Genomic DNA, 17,962 nt, shown 5'->3' on the forward strand with positions numbered 1-17,962 from the left:
TTGTTGATGATGCATAGTTCACCCCGCAGTCTCTGTAAGTCGCTTTGGATAAAAGTGTCTGCTAAATGATTAATTAATTAATAATAATAATTAATAATAATGAATGACATCTGAAATAATAAACACACACAGAATCATTCCACTGTGCAGAAGAGTATTTCTCTCCTTTGGTTATAAGATAATTTGAGAGGGTTTTTTTCTTCAATTCAGAATGAAAGAATATTTTAAAATGTACTTCAATTTGAATATTTTAACACGAAGAAAAAAAACAAGTTCATCCCATCACTAAATGCTTACATTTCGTGGGTTTTCCTAAATCATTTTGTGACATTGCCCCCTGCCCAGGATGAGTGTGCTGAAATACTCCCCCTGTAAAGTGGAAGAGCACGCCTACCTGTTCAGGAATATGCTGCTGACGTCGTCGTGGGTGATGGAAGGTTTCTTGGAGCTGGCAGCCATACGCAGCGGCCGCAGGAAGTTGTTGACCAGGATGTGCAGCTGCTGAACATACTCCGCCTCTGCCTCCAGCATGCTGAACACCACCTGGTTCCTCTTCCTCATGCTCTCGGCGTGGGGAGACCTGATGTAGTCCTGGATGATTGTCTTCCACTTCCTCCGGCACATCCAGCCCCGCAGGAAGCTCTGTACCTGTCAGGACAGCCGGCACTCCTGTGTCAGCACTCGCTTCAAAACACTCCAGCAAACTCAGAAAGAAACTCAGTCACCCCTAGACTGACATTCCAAAACACTCCAGCAAAACTACGGGTCAAACTCAGAAAGAAACTCAGTCACCCCTAGACTGACATTCCAAAACACTCCAGCAAAACTACGGGTCAAACTCAGATAGAAACTCAGTCACCCCTAGACTGACATTCCAAAACACTCCAGCAAAACTACGGGTCAAACTCAGGAAGAAACTCTGTCACCCCTAGACTGAAATTCCAAAACACTCCAGCAAAACTACGGGTCAAACTCAGGAAGAAACTCAGTCACCCCTAGACTGACATTCCAAAACACTCCAGCAAAACTACAGATCAAACTCAGAAAGAAACTCTGTCACCCCTAGACTGACATTCCAAAACACTCCAGCAAAACTACGGGTCAAACTCAGAAAGAAACTCTGTCACCCCTAGACTGACATTCCAAAACACTCCAGCAAAACTACGGGTCAAACTCAGAAAGAAACTCTGTCACCCCTAGACTGACATTCCAAAACACTCCAGCAAAACTACGGGTCAAACTCAGAAAGAAACTCTGTCACCCCTAGACTGACATTCCAAAACACTCCAGCAAAACTACGGGTCAAACTCAGAAAGAAACTCAGTCACCCCTAGACTGACATTCCAAAACACTCCAGCAAAACTACGGGTCAAACTCAGGAAGAAACTCTGTCACCCCTAGACTGACATTCCAAAACACTCCAGCAAAACTACGGGTCAAACTCAGATAGAAACTCAGTCACCCCTAGACTGAAATTCCAAAACACTCCAGCAAAACTACGGGTCAAACTCAGATAGAAACTCTGTCACCCCTAGACTGACATTCCAAAACACTCCAGCAAAACTACGGGTCAAACTCAGAAAGAAACTCTGTCACCCCTAGACTGACATTCCAAAACACTCCAGCAAAACTACGGGTCAAACTCAGAAAGAAACTCTGTTGCAGGCGGTTCAACAATAACTTGACCCACACCTAAAGACGGACACTAACCACAGTGCTTGGGGTGTGTCCATTGTAAAACAGACAGAGGGAGGGCTGCACCATCATTTTAACTTAGATTTTTTAACAGATATGTATATTGCTTTTTACATATTTTATATGGCATTGTCAAAAGTGATGTTTTTTAAGACCGGTTGAGGAAAATAAAAACAAACATTATAGAAACAGGAGTTTCACGAGTAAATAGTTCAGATTTACTCACAACCCCGTCCCCACAATCTCAACAGTGGTGGAATTTTGATCGTCAGAGGGTTTTTGTTTTAGTACTGAACATTAATCAAGCCACCACTGTCTAGCTCAAGCACAGAGACCCCAATGGTTTCTTATGGATGCAACAACAGTTAGATTTGATTAGAGAATTCAAATTCAGCGTTCTGGATTTTGATCGTCAAAGGGTTTTTGTTTTAGTACTTGCTGAAGACTCTGACCTTTTTGATTTTCTTGATGTCAGAGTCATCGTCGCTGGGTGCAGTAGTCGGGTCAGACTGAATGCGCTCGTTGTCTTTGAGCAAACCTCCAATCTAGAAGAGATAAATGGAGAAATAAGCCATCAGTACTGGTGCTGTGACACACAGGAGCACAAGGACACGTTATTGCGGTTATTATTTATAACCTACTACTACAAATGATTGAAATACAGATAAAGGCAATTTCATATGGGCTTTTTGTAACAGTTCATGTTGCAAGATTTCAAATAACCCTTCTGATACCGATCAACACATCACATAGCATGCTGTTAATTTAATGTAAATAAACTGGATGATGAAACGTTTTGCAAAGAGCCAGATCTTGAGCGAAGGACACTATATAAGTGCAATAGCTATCACTCAGAAACCTTTAACAAGGATAGTATGGGCAGAACCATAGCAATCCCCAGCTCTGCCTGTGTGTGAGGGTGAGGGTTATGCTTGGGGTGACACTCTTTCCCATTACAACACAGATGTGTATTTCCACGTCTCTGCATTTGTACAACAAAGTGTTGATTTGTATTTGTGATTCTTAAAATAGGGAATAGTGGGACACGGCGGTCATGTCCTGTATAAAACGAATTCTGCTCATTTGCATGAGAGGATGTAGTGATGCTGTTCAAATGAGATTCGCTTGATTTTAAAAAAATCAAGCAAACCTAATTTGGGATCGTAAGCAAGCTGAAACCCACGAGACCCAGCACCTCATGCTAAGTGCGCCCATTACTTTGTATTGACACAAAGAGGTTATTATCATTCTCCACAGACAGCCAGGTACAATAGCTGTCAGCTCATACATATTCAGCACAGGAAAAGTGTTTCATTGCCAGCTCAACATTTGCACATTAAAGTAAAATTACTATTTGATCTGTTTTACAAAGAATACATAAGGGGAAATAAAGCAGAGCAGGGAAAGGGTTTGGGTGCAGAAGGGGCTTCTCAAACCCAAAGTTAGCTAAGCCTGCCAGCTTCATATCACCGGTCAACACGGGTGAAGCAAGACTGAGTTTCCATTGCAGTACAAAAGGTGAAAGTATATATGACCCGCTCTGACAGAGTCACATTAAATACTACATAACACAACAGCATTACTTATTATTTTTCACTTGTTTTCTGATGAAGCCAAATTAGCCTTCCACCACTCTATACGTTAACTTCCTGTGCAGCAGGTAATAGGTACCGACATCAGTCTCACACAGTGGACAGCCCATTGCGGTGTCAGGTGGGGTCCTAATACCTGCTGCACAGGAAGTGGATACATAATATTAGGTATTTTGTTATTGCAGAGATATTTGTCTCTTTGCAATGTATAATAATTTAACACTGACATTACACAGACATTACACAGATAAAAAGCAATAGCTTGATAATATAAAAGGGCTTTCCAGGTATTATTAAGCAATGTACAGTATATGGCAGCTTAATGACACTTTATCTCCGTAGCGCACGTTAGCAATGGGAATAGTCAGATTTGCATAATTTAAATTACATACAAATAAATAAACAAAGGTTACCTCGGCTTTCAGGCGTTCTACCTCTATTTCCCCATCTTCTATCTGTTGTCGTAGTTGCTTAGCAACTGTTTTCTCTGTCTCTACAATCTGCAGCAAATGGAGGTACTTCTGCATGAGTGACTCGTGCTCCGTGGCAAGGTTCCTGTAGCTGTGAGGAGACGTATCATTAGAGTAACAAGCCCCACAGTGCTGAGAGCAGGAAACATACACAGCACCATATCTACCTCCATGTGTTCACAAGCGGACCCCATCGACATGCAAAAACAGACCCAGTGAGTGTGACTCCTTCTGCTGGGGATGGAGGGGCAAAGCAGTGTTAAACTGGCCTGTCATTTATATACTTATGCTAATGGAGACTGTGCTATACACTAAATAACACTTCAAGCCCCATCTAATTTACATCCTCACAACATGTGACTGTAGAATGAATCCTTGCTCGATGCATCCTTTTGGAAGGCTTTACGAGGGACAGCAGAATAGCCAGTGTTTACACTGAGGCAGACACCTCTGCAGTACCAGGGGAATGTGCTATAAAAAAAAATATACACACAGACACTGACGGAAAGTCAACTTTATTCAGCTAATATCAACGATGAGCAAATACGGTAAGTGCATTCGGGTTTGAGGCTGCAGTTTAAGATTTCAAGGCCTTGTCTGGCATGGTTAATTAGTACCTCTCTGTAACCAGCTCAACCAGATTGGTTGCAGTTTCCTTGGCAGCACAGCAGCCCTTTAAATGAGAGCGCAGCTACACAAAACCAAACCTATCAATTCCATAAGCAGACATATTTACTGCTTTCTTCCAGTTTCTTCTGTGCACACCAGAAAGCAGACATTGTTGGCTTTCCAGTTGGTTTACATTACCTACGGTACAGTAGTTTTAGTTGCAGGCACACAAGCTTCTGCCAATCTGGGATCTCAACAGCCACTCCTGCTGCTATCCGCTGTGGCAGGGAGGTGCCGATGCCATATGGAAGTGAAACAGAATTGTTTTCTTTGTTAACAGTTTGGTGTTGCTTATCTGACCCAGTCAACCCTGATGTCACTGTGCAGCAGCTCTGCATGATGAATGTTTTCACTGCCGGAGGTATTGATGCTGTTAACCCTTCATTGCTTATTCATATCCCATTACATTGTCCATCCATTATGGGGAGAATGGAACCTGTCACCATCGGTTTTTGGTGTGTGCTTTTGCATTAAAATAATGTCCTCGACGTGTTTCCAGACGAGAAATAACGACTCCTAATGTGAACTGAAGGGTGGTATGAAATGCTCTCCTAATTACACTACACAAATAATGAGCAAAGCACGGCAAAGGATGGCTCCCCCACTACTTTTAGTTGACTGTGTACAGAAGCACAGTCTTCAAGCGATTCAATGACAATGTCAGCACTCATGTTTTTTTTTGCTGCTACATTCTGCAGGCTATTTTCCATTCAGAGCGGAACGCACAGGTACAACGGAATATTAGACAGACAATGCCGTGTGAGTGTAACTCTGCTGTAACCAGGGGTTGAACTGAAGATGAACAAACTGCACTCTGTGCATTATTAAATACCTCAAACATATTTTCAGGTGTGTAAGGGTTTGCTCAATTGCGCTCCCAGCAGAGTGCCGTGCTCCATTACCCCCTGTTTCCATTGGGTACACTTACAACCTTGACTGTAATAACTGATCCAGCGAGGCTCTCTTCACAGTCTGTGCACATGTTTCTGTGCATGGACTCTCCTGCAATCTTTCACCAAGGTCTTTGCACCGTATTATTGGTATTAGCCATTCAAATCATTCATTAAAGCCAGCCCAGAGTGCTGTGTCTGCTGCAGACACCCAGCCCCTACAAGGATCACAGGGTGAGGAGGGAGTGGGGCTCTTTCAGCCTCAAGTTTAGAAACGTATTGATAGACAATAGGAAAAGAAGGGGCCAGAGCTACTCATCTCTTTGCTCCATGGCAAGGTTTGACTAATTAGTTGACCCTTTCTATACTTCACATTTGAATTAAGGTTTACTCACAGTCTGCAAATACTTTAAACAAAATTCCAAACAAAACAATGGATTTCTTTTGCAAAACACTTTTAACTGTACCCAGATCAGATCCAGACAAACGCAACTCAAACATGTGTTTTTCTTATGCAATCCCTTCACATCTGGAGAGGGATTTTGTAGTTTACCGTGCTTTCACTCTGTGGGGTTTGAAACCCTTTACCATACCTATCATGCTTGCCTGTACTTTACAGCGCTTTACTAAGCTTTACTAGACGATGATTGAATTTACAGTAAAAATATCCAAGCTAACTGGGGCCAGAGGGAGTTTAATTTATTCTCCATAAAGATTCATTAAATTGTGTGTTACTGTGTATAGAACAGTCAGACTCCACATACCTTGCATGTGTTATTGCTGCCACCCATTCATCACAATCTTTGACATCCTCTGTCTTCAGCTCCAGTGCCTTCTGGTTGTCGTGGTTAAAGTTAACAGTGAAGTAGTACTGTAAGGAAAACACAATGCATGAGGAATTAGACCAGTGGGTTTATAACGACACCAGCAGTCGCTGTGTGCATGTCACCGACACTTCTGCGTTCATCCACAGCTTATAAAACCACCACTCGCTGCACTTCTTAATGGTTATTCATCATGAAACGTAATCATTTATCCCGTGTGAAAGGTGACAAGCTTACGATTCTAAGATTGTGAGCTCTCCTCCTTTATCATGCGTTCTGTGCTCAGAAGAACGCTGGGTTCCTGCACGGTGGAGTGTTTGGAATGCTCCCCATGTTCAGATTACTCAGCTAACTATTCAAAGTATCCTGTCCTCTCCCCAGGTATTAAGAGGACAGGGAGATGAAGAGCGTTTCTGTCAGTGCTGCTGCAGGCTGCAAGCTATTCCAACTTGCACTTCATCTTGCAATTAAACATCTGGTGGAGGGATCAGAAAAATAAAAATGTGCATGCAAGCCTAGTCTTGATCATAAAAGTGATGCTGGTTCCAAGTGGAGGAATTCAATGTGCATGCAAGCCTAGTCTTGAACATAAAAGTGATGCCAGTTCCAAGTGGAGGAATTCAATGTGCATGCAAGCCTAGTCTTGAACATAAAAGTGATGCTGGTTCCAAGTGGAGGAATTCAATGTGCTTGCAAGCCTAGTCTTGATCATAAAAGTGATGCCGGTTCCAAGTGGAGGAATTCAATGTGCATGCAAGCCTAGTCTTGATCATAAAAGTGATGCCGGTTCCAAGTGGAGGAATTCAATGTGCATGCAAGCCTAGTCTTGATCATAAAAGTGATGCCGGTTCCAAGTGGAGGAATTCAATGTGCATGCAAGCCTAGTCTTGATCATAAAAGTGATGCCGGTTCCAAGTGGAGGAATTCAATGTGCTTACAGCAAAAATAATATAATAGAAACAGCAGCAGTTTCTGTTTCTAAAAGCTGAATTTCTATAACCTCCCATGACCTCAGATAGTTATAAAGAGAGCAGCGTTTCATTTTAGAACACTAAGAGCAATGTCGGCTGGACATTGTGTTTCAAAATGAACTACGTTTTGATGCATTGGCACACACAGTGCCGTGATGTCAAGGTGAATGCCAGTTTGAATATCTGTTTTACTGGAAGGCTCCTTTAACTAATAAATGAGCGTTCTAGAGAATATATATCTCCTGTTTGATTCACGGTCTCTGCCTGCCCCTCAGTACAAGTCTATGTATTTATAGCACCCAGGTTCCCTCATTCAGACCCTGATTCAGGCTTTTTTAGTTCTGATCAGTTCAGCATAATAAACAAAACCTCTACCAGCTACTGAGCTACAGAGCTGTTTATAGCCTTATTTTCCACAGAGATATTCCTCCTCACTCTTCCTGCAGGGTGGCAATTACATAACTCAGCTTTTCCTGTTACCTAGCAACTCATTTTCCTCTTTTAGCAAAAGGTTTCCGCCTTTCTCCCCTTTAAATGGCCTTTGTCATTAATAATCATTCAGCCCTTGGTCATGCTGTTGTGAAGTTCCTCCTGTTCGTTATACAAACATGACACAGTTTTTGATGTCTTGGACTGTAACCCCCTCCCCTAGTATTCAGATGCCATTTAACCGCTCACTTCAATGACTGTTGCAGCACTGCACATAACGGTATGCAACGTTTGTCCTGTTTGTCCTTTATCTCTGAATCTCTTATGGCGTTGCAAATTGCAAATAAAAAGACAATGCTGATATAAAGTAGTGATTTATTGATCCTTTACTGACATCACTAAATGAATACTATAGAAATACTCCTAGTAAGTGAACATGTCAAATACAATACGATCTACAGACAGGAGAGAATCGAGTACCCAACTCTATTAGCAAATAACCACAAATAAACAACTCACATGTTTGATTTCTGGACTTGTAAGTAAGTCTAATGCTTTCCTTCTTTTGGAGTTAAATGGGTTTGTGGACCCCCCCAGTCTTATTGTTGGAAGCAAATCAGCTTGCTGTGTCTCATTGTCATGCCCTGGTCCTCTGGTGCTCTCCCATTCCCAGCAATAAAGCAGCATCCACATATTAACACATACCGTACTGGTCCAAAACAAGACCACTGAACTGAAGCTTAAAAACATGGTAACGCTTTACATTGCGTGGCATAAATTAATATTAAATAGATACGCAATTGCAGATCAAATTAATGTTAAATTAATATTTAATAGATATGCAATTGATATTAAATTTACATTCAATTATTCCTTGATACTTTCCATTAACATTGAAGTCAGATTAACTGTATTTTCATTAAAAACATGCAAACAATGGGAAATTATGACATATTTTCAAGGGTAACAAAACGTAATATAAACGGATGTGATATGCAATTTTCAATCAACATTTGATTAACATTTAGCAAGAAACCAGCTATTGTATATTTATTAAATATTAATTTAATATTCAATTGCATATCTATTTAATATTAATTTATGTCACCCAATATAAAGCGTTACCAGAAACACTACACTTCCACAGACCTACGCTGCATCATTAGCCTAATAAACCCTGAGGTCACATGTGTAGCCCTGTCATAGCCATGCTAATGTCTACAGAGACACGCTGTTTCATGGTACTACAGCTTTATCAAATATGTGATGTAAAATTCAAGTCCTTAACCTCAAAAACTAGCATACCAGCTGTATACCATCAGCCGCATGGCATGCCAAAGACAAACAGGTTCCTTGTCGACATCAGTTACAGCTATCAAGCCACACTTTGCTTAAGTGACATTACGCCTGCATGTCTCCAGCGCCGCATCAGATGGCTATCTTAACCATTTCAAATGCAATTTCCTGTCTGCCTGTTTAACGAGTCAGATCCTCAGCAGGTTGATAATGCCGCTGGATTTTCCTGCATTGCCTGTCACTATACCATGAAATGGAGCCCGTGCCACTGCGATATATACACAGAGCATGCAGTGAGTGCTGCTCTCCACCCCCACCCTGCACCCTCCACTGTAGCATACACACACTATACCATGAAATGGAGCCCGTGCCACTGCGATATATACACAGAGCATGCAGTGAGTGCTGCTCTCCACCCCCACCCTGCACCCTCCACTGTAGCATACACACACTATACCATGAAATGGAGCCCGTGCCACTGCGATATATACACAGAGCATGCAGTGAGTGCTGCTCTCCACCCCCACCCTGCACCCTCCACTGTAGCATACAAATTACCTTGGCTTGCAATTATTTCTTCTTCACAATAAAAAGGGAAACATGGAAATGCTACCTCTGTTGCAGTAAGCTTTATTTTCTATATAACATTGGCTTTGTATAATGTGTGTGTGTGTTTGAAAGCACACTGCAATAGTTATTAATGTGCAAACCCTCTGCTTTGTATAACCCATCTGGGTAGGTCCTGTGTGCTCAGAATGTGTTTACAGCTGGGGAAGGAAATTAAGTCTTAGAAGCCAGAAAAGCTGTGGAAAAATCCCTTACGAGTGTCAGTCCCTGAAGGTAACCACACCCAAACACATCCACACCCAGCAGCATCACAGCAAACTGCAACAAAGCAATACCTTGATTTGGCAGGGAACTTCATCCAACCTCATTGATCCTACAATGATAGACTATGATTAATATAAATTGTTGGTAAAAAGGACATGAACCTCGCACTGAGTGATGCTGGTCTATTTCTTTTTGGCATCCTGATATCTTGTTATTTAATCGTAAGTATCTCATAATAATGTTATAACTGTAATCTGATATGTCGTGGTAGAATATTATTTGATGAATGCTGAATTACTGTTTATCACACTTATAGTTGTGCAATGTATTACATTTCCATACGGATCAGCTGTTCACAGGAGGAATCAATACAAAGCTTAAAAGACTTCCGTCCGACCGTCCATTTTTCTCCATTTCCCATGAAGAAGATACCTCCTCCTGGAATGGAATGTATAAAATACCTTGTGCGCACACGTGTCTGCTTTTATCAGTCTGTCATTAAACACAATGTCATCAATCTCTTCAGATACCGGCACCGCGGAGTGCTTCTTGAGATTGCAAACCTAACGCATGCCGACTCATTATTCAATACCCCTCACATCTAAATCTTTAGTAGCTGGTTAGCTCTTCCTGGGCTGTTATTACCCTCAGCGGCGCTTGTGTAAAAGGCAGTGCTGTATGATGTACTGACATTACAGATTCTGACCCTTGCTAAAGAGATAAGGTTCAAATAAAACAACTCTGTAACATCCCCTACAAACAAACCTGCCTCTAAGTATTACTGGCCTTGGTACAAACCCAGCTTCTTCAAGACCGTTTGTAATGACCTCTTTAAGACCTGTCCAATGCACTTATCAATTTGCATTTAAAGATGAAATAAAGGATGATAGTATGCTAGCTCTCTCTCTCTCTCTCTCTCTCTCTCTCTCTCTCTCTCTCTCTCTCTCTCTCTCTCTCTCTCGCTCCCTCTCTCTCTCTCAGTGAAACTTACTCAGTCAACGAGAGATCTTAGGCACACAGTATTTTACTGCAACACTTTATTCACTGAAGTTTTGGCCTAAAGAGGTTGGAATTAAAGTAAGGAATATGGGAAAAATCTATCAAAATGGATGCAAAAAAATAAAAATGTTTATTTTGGACAAGACAAAAATAACAACCCTCCACACATTAGAAACCAGCAAATATTTATCCTACGCGTGTGGGTGTTCCAAAGCCAAATGATTTTCCATAAATCGATAGGCAACTTGTCAGAGAAAAACACGTCTCAAACACACCGCCAGCACGTTGTTTCTGGGGCAAATCGAGGCAAAGCATTATAGCTCTCCACTTCCTTTTTAACAGCGGAAGTTTAAGCTCTGATTTTCATGATTTTCAAGTAGAACAAACAGAGAATGTGGTGGTTCTGTGCAGGTAACGCAAAACAAATACAAATAATTGTGTTACCCAGTTTAATACTCTGTGTTTATAACCATGTGTTATTACGCGCCCCTGTGTTTTACATGCTTTTATAAAGTGGAATTCAAACCAGGGTCATAGTCCAGCGAGTTGCAGCAGCTATGTTGGGTATGCGCTACCAGTCAGTAAAGCGAATGCGGTGGCCCATGCCTTCGCATGAGTACCAGGGAATTGGTATTCTCTTTGGTACCCTGACCTGGGTTTCTCTGAGTCCGTATTGACTGTGTAAACGTTTCATTACAATCTGTACACCTAAGCCAATCGACTGTTTCTGTAGACTCTTGCAAAGGTGTTTGTCCCGTAAGCTACAGACTGGCCCTTTTGAACAAAGATTTTGGAACAAGGATGACTATGTTTGAATATTTCAAACTTCCTGATAGGAGAGACGACCTTCTGTGTCAAAGAATTAAAATAGAGTCTGTCAAGAACAGGGGAGTTCTTTAAACAAGACTGCTGTTGATAGCTTAAATATAAATGTAAATACAATAGCAATGTCCAGATGGAATTTCCTTCTGAAGGTTATTCGGGTATACTGCCTGGTAAAAGCATGCTATAGTAAAGCACTGTATCAAAGCATAGTAAAGGCATGCTAAATCAGGGCAGGCAATGTAAAACGCAACATGCATGGCATTGTAATAACCATGGTAATGCATACTGAATGCTATGCAGATTCACTGTGGTAAACCTTATCAGGTTTGCATTGTTAACCCACCTATCTAAATACTAAAAATAGCATGGGACTCCCTCCAGTCCTTTACAGATGCAGTATAATGCAAAGCCATATCCGATGCACTTGCTCTTAATACACCAGCAGAGCAGCATCCTTTTCTTGAATGCTAATTGAGGTTGCCATAGAAACGATGTGCACCTATACAGCTATTTTTAAATATAAGCGGGGGGGGGGGGGGGGGGGGGAATGTGCAACGTCCAACCACGCTCAAGATGAGAAACAAACCTGCTGACTCTGCACCCTGCCCTCATCTGTCGTCAAATACAGGCAATCCCAGTATTGATTATTGACTAGGGACAGTCGGTGCCCAACGCAGATACTATTGCCTTTTATCACTGCTTAATTACAGGCTCTTGAAAACTGAACAACACTTGCAGACTTGCAGCTGCAACAGGTTTTCTTTGGGAGATTAACAAACAGTTCTGTCCTTTTCTTTTAAATTCAAAACCAGTAAAATGGTTGCACTGTGACACTTGTTGCTGTAATGGAACGTACAGACCCATTTTAAAAGGGTTAGCTACATTCTGAGACACGCAGTGCAATTAGGCAGACATTCATTAACCCCAAATAATTGAAAAGACAAATCTTGTTTCAACTACCAATAATGATAATAATAATGTTGCTAAATAATAAGCAGTAAAGGGTTCTGGTGAAATGATAAACCGCAGGCGTGAATCTCTAGCTTGTGTAAAACTTTTAATAAATGCTATGATTTCACTGTCACGACTTGAATTACCTAATTGAGGAATCAGCGTTGAAGAAAAACTGTCTGAAAAACTCAAAGTATGACAAAGATACAAAGATCCGCCACTCTTACAGTAATGCTGTGAGGAACACATCTGCATGATTCAAAGCACTGAAACAGCTTGTTGAGAGGCTAAATGTACTCTCGGCAGTGTTGAGTGTAGCCCTGTGTGCCTCGTTTTCCATCATTGCTGGGGCTTAACAGAAGTGTCAAGAGCCAGGTTATTGTGAATCATATTCATGAAAGCGCTATAGGACACTCAAGGCATGCAGTACTGCCTCCTGTGTGAGCTGCCTTTTAAAACACAATCTCGATTGTTTTTAGACTTTCATGTTGTGGTTCATTATTAACCTGGGCATTGATCCCAAAATAATGCTCCTACTGGCTGGTACACCAGCCTTGGGACTGTCTTCTGAACACCATACTGACACGCTGCACCCCAATATGGCGTAGAGAACAGGTCCACTCTGAAGAACTACAAGTAGATGGATAGGTAGATGTCTGTAATTAGTCTCTAAACATCATGATATAGTGAAACAGACTTGTGGCATAATATCTGTCAAATGCCTGTCCTCTTGGCACTTTACTGTAGTGTTTAATGAATGCATCGAAGCAAGCATTCTGATAATCTGCCTGCACAGAAGCTGTAATACTGCGGGTTGAGAAACACTTTCAAAGAATGCAGGGTCACTCAGGGATACGCCTGATGCCTTTTCCAAGCATTGTATTTTTAAAGAGTATGCAATGCCTGTTGTTTGATGTTTAAATTAATAGCTTACTAATTAATCAATGTCATCGAATAGCCTGACATTACAGTGTACTTTATCCTGCACCAGAATGGATCTCTCTCTGTCTCCAAGGTGTAATAAGCAGCTATCGTTTAGAACTCAGTAATACAACACAAAGTGGGCCCATTCCCACACCAATAACACACTCCAGCAATGCAATTACAACATAGTGCTCTTACAGTATTGAAAGCATGTGAACTCTATATGTCACTAAGACTGGGAAGGAGAATTAACATGGGGATATTCAGTGTTATTTGGCTAGCTAACCTTTGCCATCAACAGTACCTGGCAATACATATTGTATGATTGCACCAGAATGATCCCATATGCTTTATGCTTTAGTTTGATGGTTAACCTCAGGTTTAGCTGAACAATGTAACCTTATTAACTTGATGGGGGAAATCCATTTGTGTGTGGCTTTCAGACAACATGCAATGAAAGTTCTCCATTATCAACAAAGCTCTTCTGGACCATCTGTCTTAACTCTTGTCCGCAACACCGCTTGATTGACTTGTTTTTTTTATCTCCTTGTCCAAAAGTAATCTTCTCTGTAAGGCCAGTGCAAAGTCAATAAAATAAGGAAGGGTTTGAGTAATGAAGCTGAAGGCACACACTGCTCAGGATGGGAGAGGGGTGGGGGCGATACAGAACCCTTAAGAATTGCTTGGTTGCATATCGGACTGCAGACTGCAGGTGGAACCGGAAGATTCCCCAGTTTAATAATGGATTGAGTTGAGCAGACTGGTTTCAAGTGCAGCTGGAAACACAGCTTTACTGGCACCGATCAATCAGATTCAATACAACTTTGCTTTCCTTCCCACTTGATATGTCAGTTTACAAAGACATAGATTGCAGTAATAAGTTGTGCTTCCACCAACGTTTAACCAGCAATTTCAATAAGTAGGTTACTCTGCAGAAAAGGGGTGTCATGGAAACAATTATACAGTAGTTATGATCCAAACATGGAGACTATCTCAGCAGCATTTTATTCCACAAACCACTGCTCTAGGTTAGCAACGCTTCAAAATGAGTAGCAGAGACTGATGTATAAAAAAGATTGATCCCAATAGAGCCCTGTGCTTGGATAAGCAGCACACTCATGCCTTAACCTTTTCTGACAGACGTATACCTTGCATATGCAATACACAGTAATATAGCCTCTTCTGTACATATAACTGTACTGTACAGCAATGTCCTTAAATCATTCAGCAGGTCATTTGGAATCTTTTGTGCTAGACATGGAAAAGCGACACAATACATTTACTGTTGACGCTAGTTTAAATATTTATACCGTGCTCTCTGTATTACTGTTGTACGTAAAAGCAAGTTTATTTAACATTATCCTTCCTAGTCCTAGTATACTGTAATTCTATCGATTATGCTTTCTTCTTTGCATTTTCCATTCACATGCCACAGTATTAGCTTGTGGTTACATTTCAAAACCAAGACCACTTTCCATTATCCCTTGTATTTTCTATCATTATCCCTTGTATTTTCTATCATTATCCCTTGGCCATTCTCTACCCACATTAGTGATGTTTTAATTATAAATGCTGTCAGTCCTCAAGCCCACATGCAAGCAGCTTCTGCTCAGTGAGAGGTCCTTATCAGCGGGCCTTGCTCTTGGAACAATGCCCCCTGCCCACTCGGCCTCTCCACACTCCCCAGACTCACAGCTCCTTTGAAGCTGGAAGGCTGAGTAAGCATGTCTAAGCCAGGGCTTGAGCCCCCTGGATTTTCAAACGGCAGTCAAGGGCTCTTATCATCACTAGCCCACCGATGCCCTCCCTTGCCACTCAACTGAAGCCTGTTACGCTCTCTCATTTCTTTCCTACATTTTCATTAACGCGTATTATGGATGCTTGTTGTATCACCAGTCTCAATTGGGTTCCGTTGTTTTACAAAATGTTTTTATTTTTATAATTATTTCAAAGAGAGTGGTTGAAAAAAAAAGCAAAAAGCCAATATAAAATGTGTTTGTACAGCATTCTTGTCATCAACCCGGGTGTCAAAACAGTTTTTTGCTTATCATCAGACATGCTTTGTGTTCATTTTAATGCAAATGTATGTACTGTGTTATGTGAAATGATTTTCCAAACCACATGACCACATTGTAGAAAGAAAGAAAGAAAGAAAGAAAGAAAGAAAGAAAGAAAGAAAGAAAGAGCCCTCCCTCTTCTTTTAACAGAGATCCACCTACATATAAAATGAAAATAATCTAAATCAGTTTTAGTTTTGCCAAGACTGACTCAACAGAGGTGTATGTTTAAACATTGCAGAAGCTCTGTGCAGTTCTCTGACCCTCCTGCAGGTCTGTGTTCTTGAGTACTGTTTTTTTTACAACACGTGACAGTTATTTTTATATATATGGATATTGTATTTAAATGCGCCATATTATTTGCAGGTTTACTGCTTGCTCCTCATAAAATGCTCACAGTCCTGCCTGGAAATACTTAGCAAAGGGCTGTTTCAGGATGTGATGGGTCTATCCTGCACGTTCCACCCCCTGCAGATATTGCAACAAATCAGGATGATGCAACAAGGAGCAGTATTGATCTAGAGTAGGCAATAAATCCAGTTCAAATCAACTAAAGAAGTTGTTGGTTGGTGTGTCTATTTTGTTTGTTTGTTTTTATCCTTCATAAAAAAGCACAAACAGCATCAATTGTGTGTGTTTACAAGGTGTGTACACGTCAATAATTGAGCTAGTCTCAGAATGACCCATTTTATCATTAAGGGCTTTTAGTTTGTTTATTTACCAATTTACAATTGACCAAATAATTTTAATCCTTTGCAAAATCCAATCTAAAACTGTGGTTACCAGCAAAAAAGACGAAGCTGTCAAGTAAGATTCTATTTATATCAATTATATAGGCACTACACATATTCCTCACCAGGTGGCGCAGTTGAGATGGAACAAAATACCTAATCAAGCTTTGTTACTCATATAACCTGAGAACACAGCATAGAAACATAATCAACTATCCAACATCTGATTATGGTGCCTGGCGATGTCATAATGTAAAATGCAATCGACTTTTACCATATGTAAAGAGAGAGATAGAGAGATAGAGAGATAGAGAGATAGATAGATAGATAGATAGATAGATAGATAGATAGATAGATAGATAGATAGATGTGGTTTTTTACGAGGTTTTAAAGACCACTGGAAAATGTATCTTAATATTTCCATTTTAAAATATCTAACATTTAATGAGTAATAATCACATGTTCAAAGACAACATGACATTAGGCAACAGCACTCTACAAAAGTAGCGCATATTTTATTTTAATGAACTTTCAATTGTTATAATAATTATTATTACAATTGTAATTATTTATTATTCTGGAGTTTTTATAGCTGTTTTGCTTTCAATACCCAGCGTTAACTATCGCATTCTGACTTTAAACATATCAGTATACATTTCAGATAACTGCAATTATATTGTAGATTAAACTCCCCAAAATGACATTAGAGCGCACGCTTACGAAATGTTTATGCCAGATATAACACAAGTACTTTGTAAAACGCACCTCTGTTATAACGTTCAAGTGTCTATTTGCTTCTCGACCGCTTTCCATGCGTCTGAAAACATCAGTCCACATTTCAATGCAACCCCATCACGAACCCCCTTCCCCCCCCCAACCCCCCAACGAAATAATTCAAGCTGCACATTTCTCCTGAAATAACAATTCCATTAGCCTGTACATCAATAAGCATATTGGAGAATATAGACACACACATCGCGCGAATAGGCACCGGTCCACCCCTTACCTGCTTCTCTAAACATTCCTTGGCTGACAGAGAAGGTTTAGGAGAGGGTGCTCTATCACAAGCGCATCCTTCCAACAGGTACAATCCCGCGGGTCTGGAGCTGGAGTCGTTCTCAAAATAAAACAACATATTCTGCAGCAAAGCGAACCACTTGGTATGCCATTTTGTGTTGTCGGAGCTCTTCTTGCTCAAATACCCTCGTCTTGTGCCATCCTTTTTCGCCAAAAGACCCAGGTAGGTAACATGGCCATCATTGAGTCGAATTCCTTTCTGCATGGTTGTTTCAAAGCCAAGAGGAGAGAGCGTGTTGATCCTTACATCTTCTCAGTCCCAAGCAGACCCCCAAAAGATGTGCAGTCTTAATCAGCCGGACCACTAAGCTGCTGTACACCCATTCACTGCACTCACGCTGCTGTCTCTGTAAAAAATATTTTAAAAATCTATAATCCAAAATATGAGCCTTTTATTGGTTTCGATTCTAGAGCCCGCATTTCTGGACAGTTTATGTCTTCCGTTCCATGAGTAAAGCGCTTTTAACCAAGGAGAATAACACGCTGTGTGGATTGCAGTTCTGTTGGAAAGTCTCAACAGAATCAGGAGCTCACGGTATTGCAGTGAGTGAAGAAGAGGAGTCATGTGACATTTCAGCACCTCGGACAGAGGCACTTCACGACCGACAGGCACAATCACATTCGCATTCCAGTGACCAAAATCTAATAAGCATAGCTTCCACGGTGATCGTGAATTCATTTTTTTATAATGCTAAAAAATAATATTAATATATGTATTTTTTAAAAATACC

General features: G+C 40.9%; 1 protein-coding gene across 2 annotated transcripts in view; it reads right to left on the minus strand.

Moving 5' to 3' along the window:
• Window positions 1–17,760, minus strand: part of LOC117427608 (ras-specific guanine nucleotide-releasing factor 1) — a 35,436-nt gene extending 17,676 nt beyond the window's left edge. For both annotated transcript variants that reach the window (XM_058995518.1, XM_058995520.1), the window contains exons 1-5: window positions 17,161–17,760; window positions 6,081–6,187; window positions 3,701–3,848; window positions 2,148–2,240; window positions 395–648 (exon numbers count right to left, since the gene is read on the minus strand). In XM_058995518.1, the coding sequence (XP_058851501.1) occupies window positions 395–648; window positions 2,148–2,240; window positions 3,701–3,848; window positions 6,081–6,187; window positions 17,161–17,436 (878 nt within the window). In that variant the 5' untranslated portion in view covers window positions 17,437–17,760. The remainder of the gene's footprint in view (window positions 1–394; window positions 649–2,147; window positions 2,241–3,700; window positions 3,849–6,080; window positions 6,188–17,160) is intronic.
• Window positions 17,761–17,962: the final 202 nt, after the last annotated feature.

The sequence above is a fragment of the Acipenser ruthenus genome, chromosome 21, assembly GCF_902713425.1.
Source record: "Acipenser ruthenus chromosome 21, fAciRut3.2 maternal haplotype, whole genome shotgun sequence".
In the NCBI taxonomy this organism is placed as follows: domain Eukaryota; kingdom Metazoa; phylum Chordata; class Actinopteri; order Acipenseriformes; family Acipenseridae; genus Acipenser; species Acipenser ruthenus.